Below are 16,823 nucleotides of genomic sequence, written 5' to 3'. Positions count from 1 at the left end.
GGGAACAGACATCGCCACCTCCTCAATTCACTGTCGCACCGAACACCACGGCCCCACCCGGCTCGGACATGCCCCGCAAAGAGTGGGTCACCCTGAACCGGCTCCGCACAGGGGTCGGCCGGTTCGACGCCAACATGCATCGTTGGTGGTTGCGTCCATCAGCAGCCTGCGTGTGTGGAGCAGACCAGCAAACAGCGCAGCACGGCATTTTCGACTGCGCTGTCCTCCTTCCCCCTGGTGGAGGGGTAGACCTCACGGCCCTCGACAACAGCACATTGCACTGGCTACAGCGCCTGGAGGGCGTTACATAACCTCTGCTGCCTCAAACGCAAGAAGAAGAATTGTACCGCAGGATCCCTCCAGGGCTCTGTGTGATCGTTTGGTTGTTGTGGACAGGACCAAATTCCTCCCCTCACCCCCACCCCCACCTCCAGTCCTCCCCCTCCCCCTTCCCCCCACCCTGTCCCCTCCCCCCACCTGCAAGGATTTTCTCCAAGATCTTCGGTTATCTCCCACACACCCCAAAGACGTACAGGTTTGTAGGTTAAATGGCTTGGCATAAATATATATTTTTAAATTGTCCCTGGCATGTGTTTGGTTTGTTGGTTAAATGGCTTGTTAAGTGGCGTGTGGTTTGTTGGTTAAATGGCTTGGCATAAATATATATTTTTTAATTGTCCCTGGCGTGTGTTAATGTGCGGGGATCGCTAGTCGGTGTGGACTCGGTGGGCCGAAGGGCCTGTTTCCGTTCTGTATCTCTAAATGATACGATATGATTGAACTTTATTAATGGAGGGAAATTGGTCTGCCAACAGTCATAACACACAACAAGTTACACGAAAACTTGAAATTAAAATTAAATTTAAAGTATTAAAAAAAAAGAAAAAGACAAAAAACTAAACTAAACTAAACTAGGCTGTTCATTGCCAGGAGCCTCCAGTTCACTAACCCTACCTCTCTCCGCGTGTTCTGTTTAGATTGAGATGGCCATCCTAAAGTTCCCGTACGATTCCTGGGGCACTCCTTTCCAGCAACTTAAACAGGTGGTGGAAGAGCCTTCTCCACAACTTCCCGCTGACAGATTTTCCAGAGAATTTGTCGACTTCAGCGCCCAGTGGTAAGAACCCGAAGGTGGACACAAAATGCTGGAGTAACTCGGCGGGACAGGCAGCATCTCTGGAGAAGGAAAGGGTGACGTTTTGGGCTGAGACCCTTCTTCAGACTGGACCCGAAACGTCACCCATTCCTTCTTTCCAGAGATGCTGCCTGTCCCACTGAGTTACCCCAGCATTTTCTTTCTTTCTGTCTGTCTGTCTGTCTGTCTGTCTGTCTGTCTGTCTGTCTGTCTGTCTGTCTGTCTGTCTGTCTGTCTGTCTGTCTGTCTGTCTGTCTGTCTGTCTGTCTCTCTGTCTCTCTCTCTCTCTCTCTCTCTCTCTCTCTCTCTCTCTCTCTCTCTGTGTCTCTCTGTCTCTCTGTCTCTCTGTCTCTCTGTCTCTCTCTCTCTCTCTCTCTCTCTGTCTCTCTGTCTCTCTGTCTCTCTGTCTCTCTGTCTCTCTCTCTCTCTCTCTCTCTGTGTCTCTCTGTCTCTCTGTCTCTCTGTCTCTCTCTCTCTCTCTCTGTGTCTCTCTGTCTCTCTGTCTCTCTCTCTGTGTCTCTCTGTCTCTCTGTCTCTCTGTCTCTCTGTCTCTCTGTCTCTCTGTCTCTCTGTCTCTCTGTCTCTCTGTCTCTCTCTCTCTGTGTCTCTCTGTCTCTCTGTCTCTCTGTCTCTCTGTCTCTCTGTCTCTCTGTCTCTCTGTCTCTCTGTCTCTATCTCTACTCTAACTCTCTTCCCCAGCTGTCTTTGGGAACACATGGAAACAAGAGGTTTACTTTTGCCTCGGACTGTTGAGGATTCAGTGCTCACCAATCTGTAACTCGTGACAAAATCTACAATAAAATTTAGTGATTTGTGAATGAATGTCAAGCTCAGGATGGACCTGGAGGTGAATGGAAATTGAGCAATTACTCCATTTATACCTCCGGAATTGGGGGTGTCCACAAGGACATGCGGTAAAAAGATAAAATGAGCATCTTAAAAACATTATACATGGAACAGATCAACACAGGAGCAGGCCCTTCGGCCCACAATGTTTGTGTCGAACTAATGCCAAGTTACACTGACCTCATCTGCCTGCACATGATCCATATCCCTCTAGTCCCTGCATTTGCCTCTAAACGCCTTTTCAATGCCACTATTCAGGCCCCCACTGCACACTGTGCGAAAAAATAACTTGCCCCGCAGCAGAAGAACAGGCCCTTCGGCCCACAGTGTCTGTGCTGAACATGATGCCAAGACCAACTCTCATCTGCCTGCACATAACGCACATCCCTCCAAACCCGGCATATCCATGCGCTTCTCTAAAAGCCTCTTACATGCCATTATCGTATCTGCCTCCACCACCACCACCACCACAACAGGCAGCACGTTCCAGGTACTCATTACCCCTCTGTGTGAATAAACCAACTTGTTAGTTGGTTAATTGGCTGCTGTAAATTGCCTCTGGTGTGCAGGGAGTGGATGTGAAAGTGGGATAACGTAGATCTAGTGGGAACGGGCGATCGAGAGTCGGCATGGACCCAGTGGGCCGTAGGGCTGTATCTCTAAACAAGATACAGTGGGCAGCACGGTGGCACAGCGGTAGAGCTGCTGCCTTCTACCCCCGGAGACCCGGCTTCGATCCTGACCATGGGTGCTTGTCTGTACGGAGTTTGTACGTTCTCCCCGTGACCTGCGTGGTTTTTCTCAGAGATCTTCGGTTTCCTTCCACGCTCCAAAAACGTTCAGGTTTGTAGGTTAATTGGCTTGGTATGAGTGAATAAATGTAAAGATTGTCCCGAGTGTGTGTAGGGCGGTGTTAATATGTGCGGGGATCGCTGGTCAGTGCGGACTCGGTGGGCCGAAGAGCCTGTTTCCACGCTGTATCTCCAGAACTGAAAGAGTGGATATTTTGTGAGCCAATCTAAACTGCTTGACGGAAACATGACCTTGAATGGCAGTAGCTTCAGAGTTCAAATCAATTCACAACCGACCTACTGGGAAACTTGTTTAAATTCTTGCAAGGAAACAGCCCAACTAAATACGTATGAGATTGCGAAGTGGAAAATTGTGATTTGTGACTTCTCAGACTGTCAAAATGTGCTGGCGCCTAGCAACACTCGAGCACTCCAGTGCACCCTTCTTAGATAAGCTGCATTTCAACTACAGTGACTGCACTGATGCGGTTTTGAGATTTATGCCGTTGAATAAGGGGGGTGGAAAGGAAAGTGAAGATATGTTTTGGGGGGCTCAGTTCGTTTGTAATGCACAAAGCTCAGAATCTGGACTACGGTCATAAGGTCATACGGGATAGGAGTAGAATTAGGCCATTCGGCCCATCAAGACCATTCCGCCATTCAATCATGGCTGATCTATCTCTCCCTCCTAACCCCATTCTCCTGCCTTCTCCCCTTAACCTCTGACACCTGTACTAATCAAGAATCTATCTATCTCTGCCTCAAAAGTTAAACCAGTTTGAAACTTAAACTAGTTTTGTTTAGTTTTAATTTAGAGATACAGCGCGGAAACAGGCCCTTCGGCCCACCGAGTTCGCGCCGACCAGCGATCCCCGCACATTTACACTATCCTACATACACAATTTACATTTACACTCTGCGATTTCTGATATATATAATACATATATATATATAATGCAAGAGAAATGCTCCTGATGTCTAAATAATCTACTGTTCCCCTTTAGATAATAGTACTTCCTCCTAATGAGGCAGTTTTGTATATGTGTGAATAAGCAAGTCACACTTACTTTAGAAGATGGACACAAAATTATGGAGTAACTCAGCGAGACAGGCAGCATCTCTGGAGAGAAGGAATGGATGACGTTTCGTGTCGAGACCCTTCTTCAGACTGATCTTATTGCACTGGATCAGACTGCATTTAGCTTAGTTTAGTTTGGAGATACAGCACAGAAACAGACCCTTCGGTCCACCGAGTCCACACCACATCGGCTGCACTAGGGACAATTTACACTTATACCAAGTCAATTAACCTACAAAACTGCACGTCTGTGGAGTGTGGGAGGAAACCGAAGATCTCGGAGAAAACCCACGCGGTCACGGGGAGAACGTACAAACTCCGGTCAGACAGCACCCGTAGTTGGGATCGAACCTGTGTCTTTGGCGCTGTAGGCAGTGTAAGGCAGCAACTGTGTCGCTGCGCCACTGTGCGTATAAATCTCACCCAGCTGAGTCTGCAGCCTCAAAGTTAACAAACTCTTGCGATGTGCAAAGGGTTTTTAACATTCTCAAAAACAGATCAACAAAGGTTATGAAGACAAATTCTTCCAGTGCTGTAACTTGCTCATTTGATCTCTGCCACTGTACGATAAAACAAATTTCCAAGTAACGTGAACTTAAAACAATTCCCAGCGGAAACATTCCAAAGCAAACAGTCCCTCCATCTTTCACTGGAAAATGAGGTTACGAAAATAAAGGCCCACACAGTGCATTTCCTCGTGAAATCTCAGAACACACACAGTTGGCCATCAGCGAGTGACGGCCACAACCACATTGCATGTTAAATCCTCATGTTGGAAAAGTGTTGGAAAAGATCGTCTCAAACTCGACTAAATCACCATCAGTTAATGTCCCAGTTAATCCACATCTTCAGGGTGGCACGGTGGTGGAGTCTACTCTGGGGCTGTAGAGAGCATCCTGTCCGGCAACATCACAGTCTGGTTTGGGAACAGCTCTGCCCAGGACAGGAAGGCCCTGCAGAGAGTAGTGCGTTCGGCAGAACGCACCATGGGAACTACACTCGTCCCCCTGCAGGACCTATACATCAGGAGGTGCAGATCTAGAGCAAGCAAGATCATGAGGGACCCCTACCACCCCAGCAACGGACTGTTCCAGCTGCTACGGTCAGGCAAACGCCTCCGCTGTCACGCTGTGAAAACAGAGAGGATGAGACAGAGTTTCTTCCCACAGGCCATCAGGACTGTTAACTATTATAACTCCAGGGACTAAATTTTGTCTTCTCTGTATTAACTTTAATTTATATGCTGTAACTGTAATTCTTTTTTGTGCACAATCCGCAGGCATTGCCACTTTCATTTCACTGCACATCGTGTATGTGTATGTGACAAATAGACTTGACTTGAGCAGGGGAGTTCTTGCCTCACAGCACCTGATAGATAGATTCTTGATTCTTGATCAGGGGGCCTGACAGATTCTTGATTAGTACGGGTGTCAGGGGTTGTAGGGAGAAGGCAGGAGAATGGGGTTGGGAGGGAGAGATAGATCAGCCATGACTGAATGGCGGAGTGGACTTGATGGGCCGAATGGCCTAATTCTGCTCCTATCGCATATGAAGACCCGGTTTGAACCTGACTATGGGTGCTGTCTGTGTGTAGTTTTGTTTCTTTCAGTTTATTTTATTGTCACGTGTACCGAGGTACAGTGAAAAGCTTCTTGTTGCATGCTAACCGGTCAGTGGGAAGACTATATATGATTACAATCTGTGACTGTGTGGGTTTTCTCTGGGTGCTCCGGTTTCCCCCCACATTCCAAAGACGTGCAGGTTTGTTAGGTTAATTGGCTTCTGCAAATTGACCCGAGTGTGTTTCAGGCAAGACGAGTGTACGGGGTGATCGCTGGACTCGGTGAGCCATGGGCCTGTTTTCACACTGTATCTTTTTTTTTTTTTTTTTTTTTTTTAAATTTAATTTAATTTTTTTTATTTTTAAATTTCGTTGTACTCGTTGCAATGACAATAAATGAATATTATTATTATTATTATTATTAAAGTCAAATGTCTAAATCAGAGCTGGCAACAGATGATGTCAGGAAGGGTGGAGCCTATAATGGCTCATTGTTGGCTGGGGAAGGAGTGATAACAAGAGGGATACAAGGATGCAAAGAGTGGATCTTGTTGGACGATTAGGGTGGGGGAAGAGGGAAGGGGGGAGAGGGTAGAGAGGGAATGTAGGAGCTACTTGAAATTAGAAAACAAATCAACGTTTAAGCTGCTGGGTTGTAAGCTGCCCAAGCGAAACCAAACCTCTTAATGTTTGGTTCGGGGGCAATGATGGATGTATGAAATTAGTTTATTTAGGTTAGTTTAGTTTAGAGATACAGCGCGGAAACAGGCCCTTCGGCCCACCGGGTCCACGCTGACCAGCGATTCCCGCACATTCACACTATCCTACACACATATGGGACAATTTCACATTAATACCAAGAAAATTAGCCTACAAACCTGTACGTCTTTGGAGAGTGGGGGGAAACGGAAGATCTCGGAGAAAACCCACGCGGGTCTCGGGGAGAACGTGCAAACTCCACACAGACAAGCGCCCGTAGTCAGGATTGAACCCGGGTCCCTGGCGCTGTGAGGCAGCAGCTCTACAACTGCGCTACTGTACAACCTGCCTTCTCTACCGTCTCCATTTTCCCCATGCACAAATAAATGAGAAAGCAACTTCGCACCTGCCCTTGGTTACTTGGGAATTTCTGACGTTCCCTGTGGGCCATTTGGCAGGGAGCGGAGCATTACTGGCATTAGCTGGCCTTACTGGGAACACTGGGCTGGAGGGTGCGGGGAAATGCCAGCAGTGCTGTGCCAGGCCCCCTGAAGCTCCACCTCGCGTCAGGTTACCCGTCCCGGGCACACCAGGTGGGGAACCTGCGGGCGGCGGTGGTCTGACACGGTGGTCCGCCCTCCTTCCCCTCCAGGGTGGCTGCACGGACCCTGCTCTCCAGGACCAGGGAGCTGTGATGCACGTTGGTGCAGTTTAGAGATACAATGTGGAAACTGGGTCTGGGGGCCGCTGTAGGCCCGGACAGTGTAGTCCCGGAGGTCCGGGCGCCACGTCACGGAGGTTGCGTAGCAACCCGCCTCCCGGCCCGGGCGGCCACCATTGTTTCCTTTATCATCGTTACTTATTTTGCGTGTCTTTCATTCATTTGTTCTGTATCTCTCTACGTCACGGTCCATATCTCTCGTTTCCCCGTCCCCTGACTCTCAGTCCGAAGAAGGGCCTCGACCCGAAACGCCGCCTGTCCCTTCCCCCCAGAGATGCTACCTGTCCCGCTGAGTTACTCTGGCTTCTTGTGTGTCTACCTTCGGTGCAAACCAACACTTGCAGTTCCTTCCGACACGTGCGATGCTGTCTGATCCGCTGAGCTACTCCGGCTTTTCGAGTCTATCTTTGGAGCTTACAGAGAACGTAAATATAGCACAAAAGTAAATAAAGCTCGCACGGTATACTCGAATACATCTCAAAGGTTGGTCAGCGAAAAAGTCATGGATCTTGATTTCCAATTAAGCGGACTTGGGTGCCATGAATCCCTGTTGCTTAAACGTCACAGACAGCGTAAATCACGAGGAAACTGTGACGATGTTTTTGGTCCGGTTTACAGTCTTGAGACACGATGCGAGCTGCCTGAACGGGTCCCGTTAGTGCAAACCAGTACCCTTCAGTATATTGGCATCGCGGCCTGCCCCGGAATCAGTGTTGAAACCTGGTGGAGTGGGAGCACATGGCCGCTGGCTGGGTGAGGTCACGTGGGGCGCGGGGTGGTGACGTCACATTTTATCACTTATTTGGGAGTGAGGAAGTTGGCATCCCTAGATGGGGGGAAGGCGTAACACTGCGTTTCACTAATGGCGGTCTCTGTATTTCTTTTCCAGCTTGAAGAAGAACTCCAAAGACAGACCAACATACTCAGAGCTTATGGTAAGGATCTATTGACCAATGCTTGCAAACATCAAAAGGATTCCCTTAACTGAGGGCTGATTGATAAGTTGGGATTCTTAAGATTTTAATTAGCAGACTGGGTTTAAAGAATCAAAGATGTCACATTTCCAGTTTAGGCTGGATGTGTCTTATTCCAATTGTCCAAAATAACTGAGTGAGGGGCAGTAAAGTGCAGCTAGGAACTGCAGATGCTGGTTTACACCGAAGAAAGACACAAAATGCTGGAGTAACTCAGTGGGACAGGCAGCGTCTCTGGAGAGAAGGAATGGGTGACGTTTCGGGTCGAGACCTTCAGACTTGAGAGTCAGGGGAAAGGGAGTCTAGATATGGATGGGTGAGGTGTGAAAACGACAGATCAAAGCGAATGGTGATAAGGAGATGTAGAATGGTGCTTGTTAGCCATGGGGAAACATAGAAAATAGGTGCAGGAGTTGGCCATTTGGCTCTTGGAGCCAGCACCGCCACTCAATATGATCATGGCTGATCATCCATAAACTAGTACCCCGTTCCTGCTTTCTCCTCATATTCCTTGATTCCGTTAGAGCTAAATGCTAAATCTAACTCTCTCTTGAAAACATCCTGTGAATTGGCCTCCACTGCCTTCTGTGGCGGAGAATTCCACAGATTCACAACTCTCTGGGTGAAAAAGGAAGGTGACGACGTGGCTTACAAGCAGTAATATTTAATCAGGAGGACAGTAGAAACCTAGTCGGAGAACAAGTAAATGCAGGGCAGGGAGGGAAGCAATGTGGCGTTGTGGGGGGGGGGGGGGGGGGTTAAACAAGCGAGAATTCACAGGGTGGGGAACCGCAGTGTCCCCGGTCCCCTGCTGGGGGCGAGCCCGGTACTCACGCTACCTTAATACCGCTCCCACGACTGGAAGCTTCCGCCACGTGGCGCCATCTCGTCGGGTAACTGGCAACGGGAGCCTCCGTCCGCTAAAACCAAGATCCGCTTTATGGAGGCCCGTTTTGGTCAGGGTTTACTCTACTCCTACCAGCTCCCCGCCACTGTTTGACGGCACTGGGCCTGTACTGGCTGGGAGTTTATAAGGGATGAAGGAGGTGACCTCAATAAAACTTACCGAATAGTGAAAGGCCTGGACAGAGTGGATGTGGACAGGACGTTTCCACAGGTGGGAGAGTCTAGGACCAGAGGTCACAGCCTCAGAATTAAAGGACGCACTGTCAGAGAGGAGATGAGCAGTTTATTTCGTCAGAGGGTGGTGAATCTGTGGAATTCATTGCCGCAGACGGCTGTGGAGGACAAGTCAGTGGATAATTTTAAAGCAGAGATCGATAGATTCTTGATTAGCACAGGTGTCAGGGGTCATGGGGAGAAGGCAGGAGAATGGGGTTGAGAGGGAAAGATAGGTCAGCCATGATTGAATGGTGGAGTAGACGTGACGGGCTGAATGTCCTAATTGTGCTCCTACGACTCATGAACTTATGAACCTCCAGCGTTTTTGCAGAGAAAACACTCCAAGTCTGTCCGATCTCACCAGGTTTTGTGTAATGAATGAGGACGTTCCAGACTCCCTGTGCAAGGCTTGATCCCACTCCATAGACTTGATGGGCCGAATGGCCTAACTCTGCTCCTGTCGATTATAAATCTGAGAACGCAGAGTTCCCTGGCCTTGCACACAGTCACAAGCTGAGCCCCAGCAATTGGCCGCACATCGATTGTCGCAGACGCGCGTCCCAGGTGATGGGAAATGCCGGAGTAGTTTTCCAATTTAAAAGAACGCTCCGTCCTTGAGAGGAGAGGGTGTCGCCTTACACAATGTGTTGACTTGCGGTCCCAAAGTGCAGTGTGGGAAATAAACGGCAGAGACGGTGGTGATCTGAGCCTGCAGCCCCCAGCGGTCTGCTAACAAAGACCAGACCCGCGCCGCTGGCAGGCGTCATGAGATGCTGCCTGTCCCGCCGAGCTACCCCAGCATTTTCCGTCTACCTTTTTGATTTAAATCAGCATCTGCAGTTTCTTTCCTGCACAAGTGAAACTAGCAGGACGGGACTAGGGTGGGGATGGGACGGAGGGAGAGGGAATGCAAGGCTTACTTGAAGTTAGAGAAGTCGATATTCATACTGCTGGGGGTGCAAGCTGGCCAAGCGGAATATGAGGCGCAGTTCCTCCAGTTTGCTCACTCGGACAGTGGAGGAGGCCCAGGACAGAAAGGTCAGGGTCCTGTTGACAAGCAACTCCTGCGGCGTTGAAGCAAGCTCCTGATCTTGTGAGAGTGTCGGTGGGGCGGTCCTGATTTGAAAAGAACTCTGACTTCAGAAATGGGAAGGTGACTGCTTTGCTGAAGCACAACGTAATTCAAATCAGCCAGGCCGTAATTTATAGGGCAGTCACTGGACCTTAATACGGGGGAACAACTTCATAACTGTGTGTGTGTCTGTCTCTGTCTCTGTGTGTGTGTCTGTCTCTGTCTCTCTGTGTGTCTGTGTCTGTGTCTGTGAGTGGAGACTGGAGAGTGTGATTCAGGGAGTTGTGCATCAGCGATATACGTATGAATATTTATTTCTCTAACTTCAAGTAACCCTTGCTTCCCCTCTCTCTCTCTCTCTCTCTGTCCCTCCCCCTCCCAAGTCTTTGTGCTAGTTTCCAAGTCGTCTTGTTCAGTCTCATTGTCTGTAACTCGTTTTCACCGAGCCCACATCTAACAATGGCCTGTTTCCTTTATCATCGTTACTTTGTTTGCGTGTCTTTCATTCATTTGTTCTGTATCTCTCTACGTCACGGTCCATGTCTCTCGTTTCCCCGTCCCCTGACTCTCAGCCTGAAGAAGGGTCTCGACCCGAAACGCCGCCTGTCCCTTCCTCCCAGAGATGCTACCTGTCCCGCTGAGTTACTCTGGCTTCTTGTGTGTCTACCTTCGGTGCAAACCAACACTTGCAGTTCCTTCCGACACGTGCGATGCTGTCTGATCCGCTGAGCTACTCCGGCTTTTCGAGTCTATCTTTGGAGCTTACAGAGAACGTAAATATAGCACAAAAGTAAATAAAGCCCGCACGGTATACTCGAATACATCTCAAAGGTTGGTCATGGAAAAAGTCATGGATCTTGGTTTCCTATTAAGCGGGCTTGGATGCCATGAATCCCTGTTGCTTAAACGTCACAGACAGCGTAAATCACGAGGAAACTGTGGCTGTGTTTTTGGTCCGGTTTACAGTCTTGAGACACGATGCAAGCTGCCTGAACGGGTCCCGTTAGTGCAAACCTGTACCCTTCAATATATTGGCATCGCGGCCTGCCCTGGAATCAAAGTGTTGAAACCTGAACATGGGATGTGACAGGATTCCCTGATTGAACCCAGCCTTGTTACCCACGGAGAAAGAGGAGTCTCTCAGCAAACCACGCAGACGCGATTGCAAATCCCTTTCAGTCTGTGATTCTTCGAAGTCAAATCAAACTCAGTTTCCGCCCCTGCCTTTCGATATCAAGGTAGTTATATTTCCAGATGTGCAGAGCAGAAAACACAGAATGGGCTTCTTCCGTTCCACATTTAGCCTTCCTCGTTTAAACCCGTGCCCAGGGCTGACCTTCAACCAGTGTCTGACTCTTGTGATCTCTTTTACCTCTTTCATATTCAGGAAGATTGCATTTTTTGGACGTTCATTTAGGAAGGAGATGAGGAGAAATTTCTTTTGTCGGAGGGTGGTGAATCTGTGGAACTCATTGCCACAGATGGCTGTGGAGGCCAAGTCAGTGGATATTCTCAAGGCTGAGATAGATAGTTTATTGATTCGTAAGGGTGCCAGAGGTTAAGGGGAAAAGGCGGGAGAATGGGGTTAGGAGGGAGAGATAGGTCAACCATGATTGAATGGCGGAGTAGACTTGATGGGCCGAATGGCCTAATTCCTCCCCTATCACTTATGACCTTATAACCTGCAGCGGTTGAAACGTGCAGCTCTGCCACAGCAGGGAGCAGCAGAGGCAGTTCAGGCAGAGTGGATCAAGGCGTGATGTGTAGGAAGGAACGGCAGGCACTGGCTTAAACCGAAGATCCATGCAAAAAGCTGGAGTAACTCAGAGGGGCAGGCAGCATCTCTGGAATGGGCGACGTTTCGGTTCGAGACCCTTCTTCAAACGGGGCGCCAGGGGACAGGGAAACGAGAGACTGTGCTTAGTCTGTGGAGGGGCCCCGATCCTGAAACGTTGCCCACCCATGACCTCCAGAAGTGCCACCTGGGTTAGTATTCATAAGTTCCTCAGTGACAGGGGCAGAATTAGACCATTCGGCCCGTCAAGACTACTCCGCCATTCAATCATGGCTGATTTATCTCTCCCTCCTAGCCCCATTATCCTGCCTTCTCCCCATAACCCCTGACCACCCGTACTAATCAAGAATCTATCTCCCTCTGCCTTAAATAAAACCATTGAGTGTTCTGTATAAATGAAACTGAGTGGTATTTTTCCGTCATCCTAGAATTTTCCACTTGATAATTTAATTTCATGTTTGGTTCACCAGGTTAATTCCCGGGATGGCGGGACTGACATACGATTAAAGAATGGATCGACTGTGCTTATATGCACCGGAATTTAGGATGAGAGGGGTTCTTATGGAAACATATAAAATTCTTAAGGGATTGGACAGGCTAGATGCAGGAAAAAATTTCCCCATGTTGGGGGAGTCCAGAACCTGAGGTCACAGTTTAAAAATAAGGGGTAGGCCATTTAGGACTGAGATGAGGAAAAACCTTTTTCACCCAGAGAGTTGTGAATCTGTGGAATTCTCTGCCACAGAAGGCAGTGGAGGTCAATTCACTTGATGTTTTCAAGAGAGAGTTGGAATTAGCTCTTAGGGCTAACGGAATCAAGGGATGTGGGGAAAAAGCAGGAACAGGGTACTGATTTTGGATGATCAGCCGTGATCATATTGAATGCAGGCTCGAGGAGCCGAATGACCTACTCCCACACCTATAACAATAGACAATAGACAATAGACAATAGACAATAGGTGCAGGAGTAGGCCATTCAGCCCTTCGAGCCAGCACCGCCATTCAATGCGATCATGGCTGATCACTCTTAATCAGTACCCCGTTCCTGCCTTCTCCCCATACCCCCTCACTCCGCTATCCTTAAGAGCTCTATCCAGCTCTCTCTTGAAAGCATCCAACGAACTGGCCTCCACTGCCTTCTGAGGCAGAGAATTCCACACCTTCACCACTCTCTGACTGAAAAAGTTCTTCCTCATCTCCGTTCTAAATGGTTCTATGGTTCTATGTTTGTTCAATACTACAACGTGTGCTGTGCAATAACTGGTCACTTAAATTTTGATTGTTATAATGCACAAGCTACTTTCAATGCCTCCTTTTAACTGGTGGCGTGCCAAGTTCCCTCCGGGATAATGAAGGTTGTATCTTATCGTACCAGCAATGGTTGGACCGTGGCTTGAAGTGTAACACCTTTGTGCTTTCTGGTAGCAACACCCTTTCTTCACGCTACACGAAACCAAAGAAACAGACGTGGCCTCTTTTGTGAAGCTTATCCTGGGAGACTGAGACAGACCGAGGCAGCTCGACGGCCTTTCCCGATCGGTTTCTACGCCTTCTACCTTGGGATGACATTGCAAGATATCCTCGACCACATTCGGCCTCCGAAAACACATCACCGGTTGCAGAAGTAAATTCCAGTCTCTGAGCAGAGGGGGGTGGGGGGGGGGGGGGGGGTGGGCAATAGGACGAGGGAAATAAATTTGGGGGAGAGTCCAGCGTGGGCTCCGCTGAATGTCGGGCAGCAGAGTGGGAAAAATCTTCTGCTCAACACGTTTGATTAACCTGCAAAAACAAATAATTGGCAGCCAATTCACTTTTTAATTGACGATTAAAAAAAAAAAAAGTTACGGGAATTATCAGAGGACTGTGGCCATAGCATTAATTACCAGTGGCGAATCACTGAGTGACTATGACAAAGAGTCTTTGCAGTGACTCAGATGGTAAATTGGTCTCTTAAAAGGCCGGTTTAGCCTCTGAAAAAAACCACGATTTGATACAAGGTTGTGGAGTGTGCGCGTGCGTGTGTATATGTGTGTGTGTGTGTGTGCGTGTATTTTTAATAGGTGCACTGAAAATCGTGTGAATGCAGTCATATTAGAGGGACAGCCACGCATTAGTTCAATTGAGCAAGGGGCCGATACTTTGGAGCCATTCCTTGGCTCAGTCGACCCACTGCCTTAAGTGCGTACATGCGGTGTGTGACTTTTAGCGCTGTGTATAAAACTTGTTGTGTAAATAGTGGTAGTGGCTTTGGAAACCTTTGCTCCCCCACTCCATGTTTCAAGCAGCGGAAGACAAAATGGGAACGATGAACAAACTGTCCTGTTTTCACCTGCCGGAGCCACTAAAACGGAGAACTTCACCCACTTCCCCCCACATCCCATCCCCTCCCCTCCCCTCCCTTCCCCTCCCACACTACGAATCAAAGTAAATTTTAAATTCTTAAATCCTCATAGGTTAGTTCTAAAATCACATCACAAATCGCATATCATATCAATTCTGTAAATTTTTACAAGTTGTATTTAATGAATTGGTCGGGACAAGGATTGTATTTTTAAATAATGTTTGTACAGGTCACATTAAAAGCTGTCGTAGATTTTAATAAGCCAAGTGATTTTACTTGGTTGATTTTTTATAAATCAAGGTAGACTTGAACTAATTTTTATAAATTGAAAAAGGAACTGAATACTGTAAATCTTCGTCCATCGAGTGGTGCAGGAAACACTGGTAACTTAGAACCAACCTGCTGTGTTCACGATTCATCTAGTCATCAACGCCTCCCAGATCACCGATCCCATCAGGGTTTGTAGGAAGGAACAGTTGGTTTATACTGAAGATAGACACAAAATGGCGGAGTAACTCAGCGGGTCAGGCAGCATCTCTGGAGAGAAGTAATGGGTCTGACGAAGGGTTCCGAACCGAAACGTTGCCTATTCCGTTTCTTCTCATCCGCTGTCCAAATGTTCCTTAAATGTTGTTGATGGAACCTGCTGAGCACCAAGAGACGTCCGGAAAAATATACGGAAGGCACAATGTACGTGTAATATTATTATTTTGCCTGATTCCCAAAGACTGATGGACAGGAAGTTACCACAATACCACCATAGGACATCGGAGCAGAATGAGGCCATTCAGCCCATCGAGTCCACTCCACTTTAATGAGAGCAACCAGGGCTCGGGCATTGCAAAGTCCACATATCTTTGAGCCTGACCTCCCAGGGGTTGCATTGTGTGACTGGCACTCTGTGACCCGGCAATTGTGGCGCGGAGGCGCGGCGGTAGAGTTGCCGCCTTACAGCGCCGGATACCCGAGATACAACGTGGAAGCCGGGCCCACCGAGCCCCTGCCGACCAGCGATCACCCCGTATACGAGCACTGTCCCACGCACACTGGGAGACAATTGACAATTTTTAGCGGTGCCGACTAACCTACAAACCTGGAGTGTGGGCGGAAACCGGGGCACCCGGAGAAAAACCCACGCGGTCACGGGGAGATCCTGCTGGAGGCAGCGCCCGTGGTGAGGATCGAACCCGGGCCCCTGGCGCTGTGAGGCAGCAACTCTACCGCTGCGCCACCGTGCCGCCCTAAAATACTTAAAAGCTTAAATGCAGCTGCCATCGGCAAGTAAGAGTGTCGGCGAGCTGTACACCTTTACACATGTACACATGGTGGGAACAGTGAAGGAGCTATAGCCATGCCACTAACTCTATCCATAATCTGCTTCTGCAAAACCCGAAGCCTACTCCCCGATCGAACGCCTCAGTAAATTCAAGATCTCAGGCGAGATAGCCCATTCCGTTTGCTCCAAACCAGTCCATCCATTATTCTCCTGCCTGTCTGTACTTCCTCTGGAGAAACTAAGAGCTTGTTGTAGATGTGGAGATATCTGTGTGGTAGTTACGCCTTTTATTTAAAGATCGCAAGTGTGAAGGCAAAGGAAGTCTGCTACACTTGAACATGACTCCATAGATGACCCCTGGTTGCCAGACACTTTAATTCCCCTTCCCATTCCCACACTGACCTTTCTGTCCTGGGCCTCCTCCGTTGTCAGAGTGAGGACAAACGCAAATTGGAGGAACCCAATGGTATGACTATTGATTGCTCTAACTTCAAGTAACCCTTGTATCCCCTCTCTCTGTCCCTCCCTCACCCAAGTAGTCGTACCAGTTTCAAAGCCGTCTTGTTGAGTCTCATTGTCTGGAACTCGTTTTCACCTCGGCCACTGCTAACAATGGCCTGTTTCCTTAATCGCCGTTACTTTTTTGCCTATCTTTCATTCATTTGTTCCATATCTATCTATATCACCGTCCATATCTCTCTTTCCCCTGACTCTCAGTCTGAAGAAGGGACTCGACCCGAAACGTCACCTCTTCCTTCTCTCCAGAGATGCTGCCTGACCCGCTGAGTTACTCCAGCATTTTGTGTCTATCATCGATTGTAAAGTTCTCATGAAGGGAATGTATGTGGTGTAAAGTCAATGCAAGTCTTTTCCTTTCTCGTCTTCATTAGAAACTGTTAAATGCTTGTTTGACTGAAGGGGCTGCATAGACTCTTCATCAATAAAAACCACTTAGCAGTCTGCGTGCCCCTGTCATCAAATCTGTTAGAAGCCAGCAGTTTGACCACAAATCTATCGGCCAGTCTCAGTGTGTGAAGTTTACTCTTCAATGCAGAATCTGCCGTAGAACTCTCGAATAGATTCAAGAACCCCAGGGCATGTCCTTTGAACAGTTTATTGTCACGTGTGCCGAGGTACAGTGAAAAGCTTCTGCTCCATGCTAACCAGCCGGCGGAAAGACAATACCTGATGACAATCGAGCCATTTACAGTGTGTAGATGCATGGTAATGGGATGGCACTCAGTGCAAGGTGGAGCCGGCAAAGTCCGATCAAGGATGCAGATCCGAGAGGAGTTTTAAGGAGCTCGTAGTTAAAGTAAGAAATGTTACTGCAGGAATAGAGATTTAAGAGCGTGGGGCGATTGTAATATGCGATTGTAGACCTGCTTCGGTGGCTAGCACGCACATGGTCG

The 16,823-nt window shown here is 48.4% G+C and overlaps 1 protein-coding gene across 1 annotated transcript in view; it reads left to right on the top strand.

The window, feature by feature from the left end:
• Positions 1 to 13,431, top strand: part of map2k6 (mitogen-activated protein kinase kinase 6) — a 67,032-nt gene extending 53,601 nt beyond the window's left edge. Inside the window, exons 10-12 of the mRNA XM_078401890.1 lie at positions 978 to 1,117; positions 7,721 to 7,766; positions 13,220 to 13,431. Of these exons, the coding sequence (XP_078258016.1) occupies positions 978 to 1,117; positions 7,721 to 7,766; positions 13,220 to 13,297 (264 nt within the window). The 3' untranslated portion in view covers positions 13,298 to 13,431. The remainder of the gene's footprint in view (positions 1 to 977; positions 1,118 to 7,720; positions 7,767 to 13,219) is intronic.
• The last annotated feature ends 3,392 nt before the right edge of the window (positions 13,432 to 16,823 follow it).

The sequence above is a fragment of the Rhinoraja longicauda genome, chromosome 6 (assembly GCF_053455715.1).
Source record: "Rhinoraja longicauda isolate Sanriku21f chromosome 6, sRhiLon1.1, whole genome shotgun sequence".
Classification (NCBI taxonomy): domain Eukaryota; kingdom Metazoa; phylum Chordata; class Chondrichthyes; order Rajiformes; family Arhynchobatidae; genus Rhinoraja; species Rhinoraja longicauda.
This window is presented reverse-complemented; position numbering and strand designations above follow the sequence as displayed.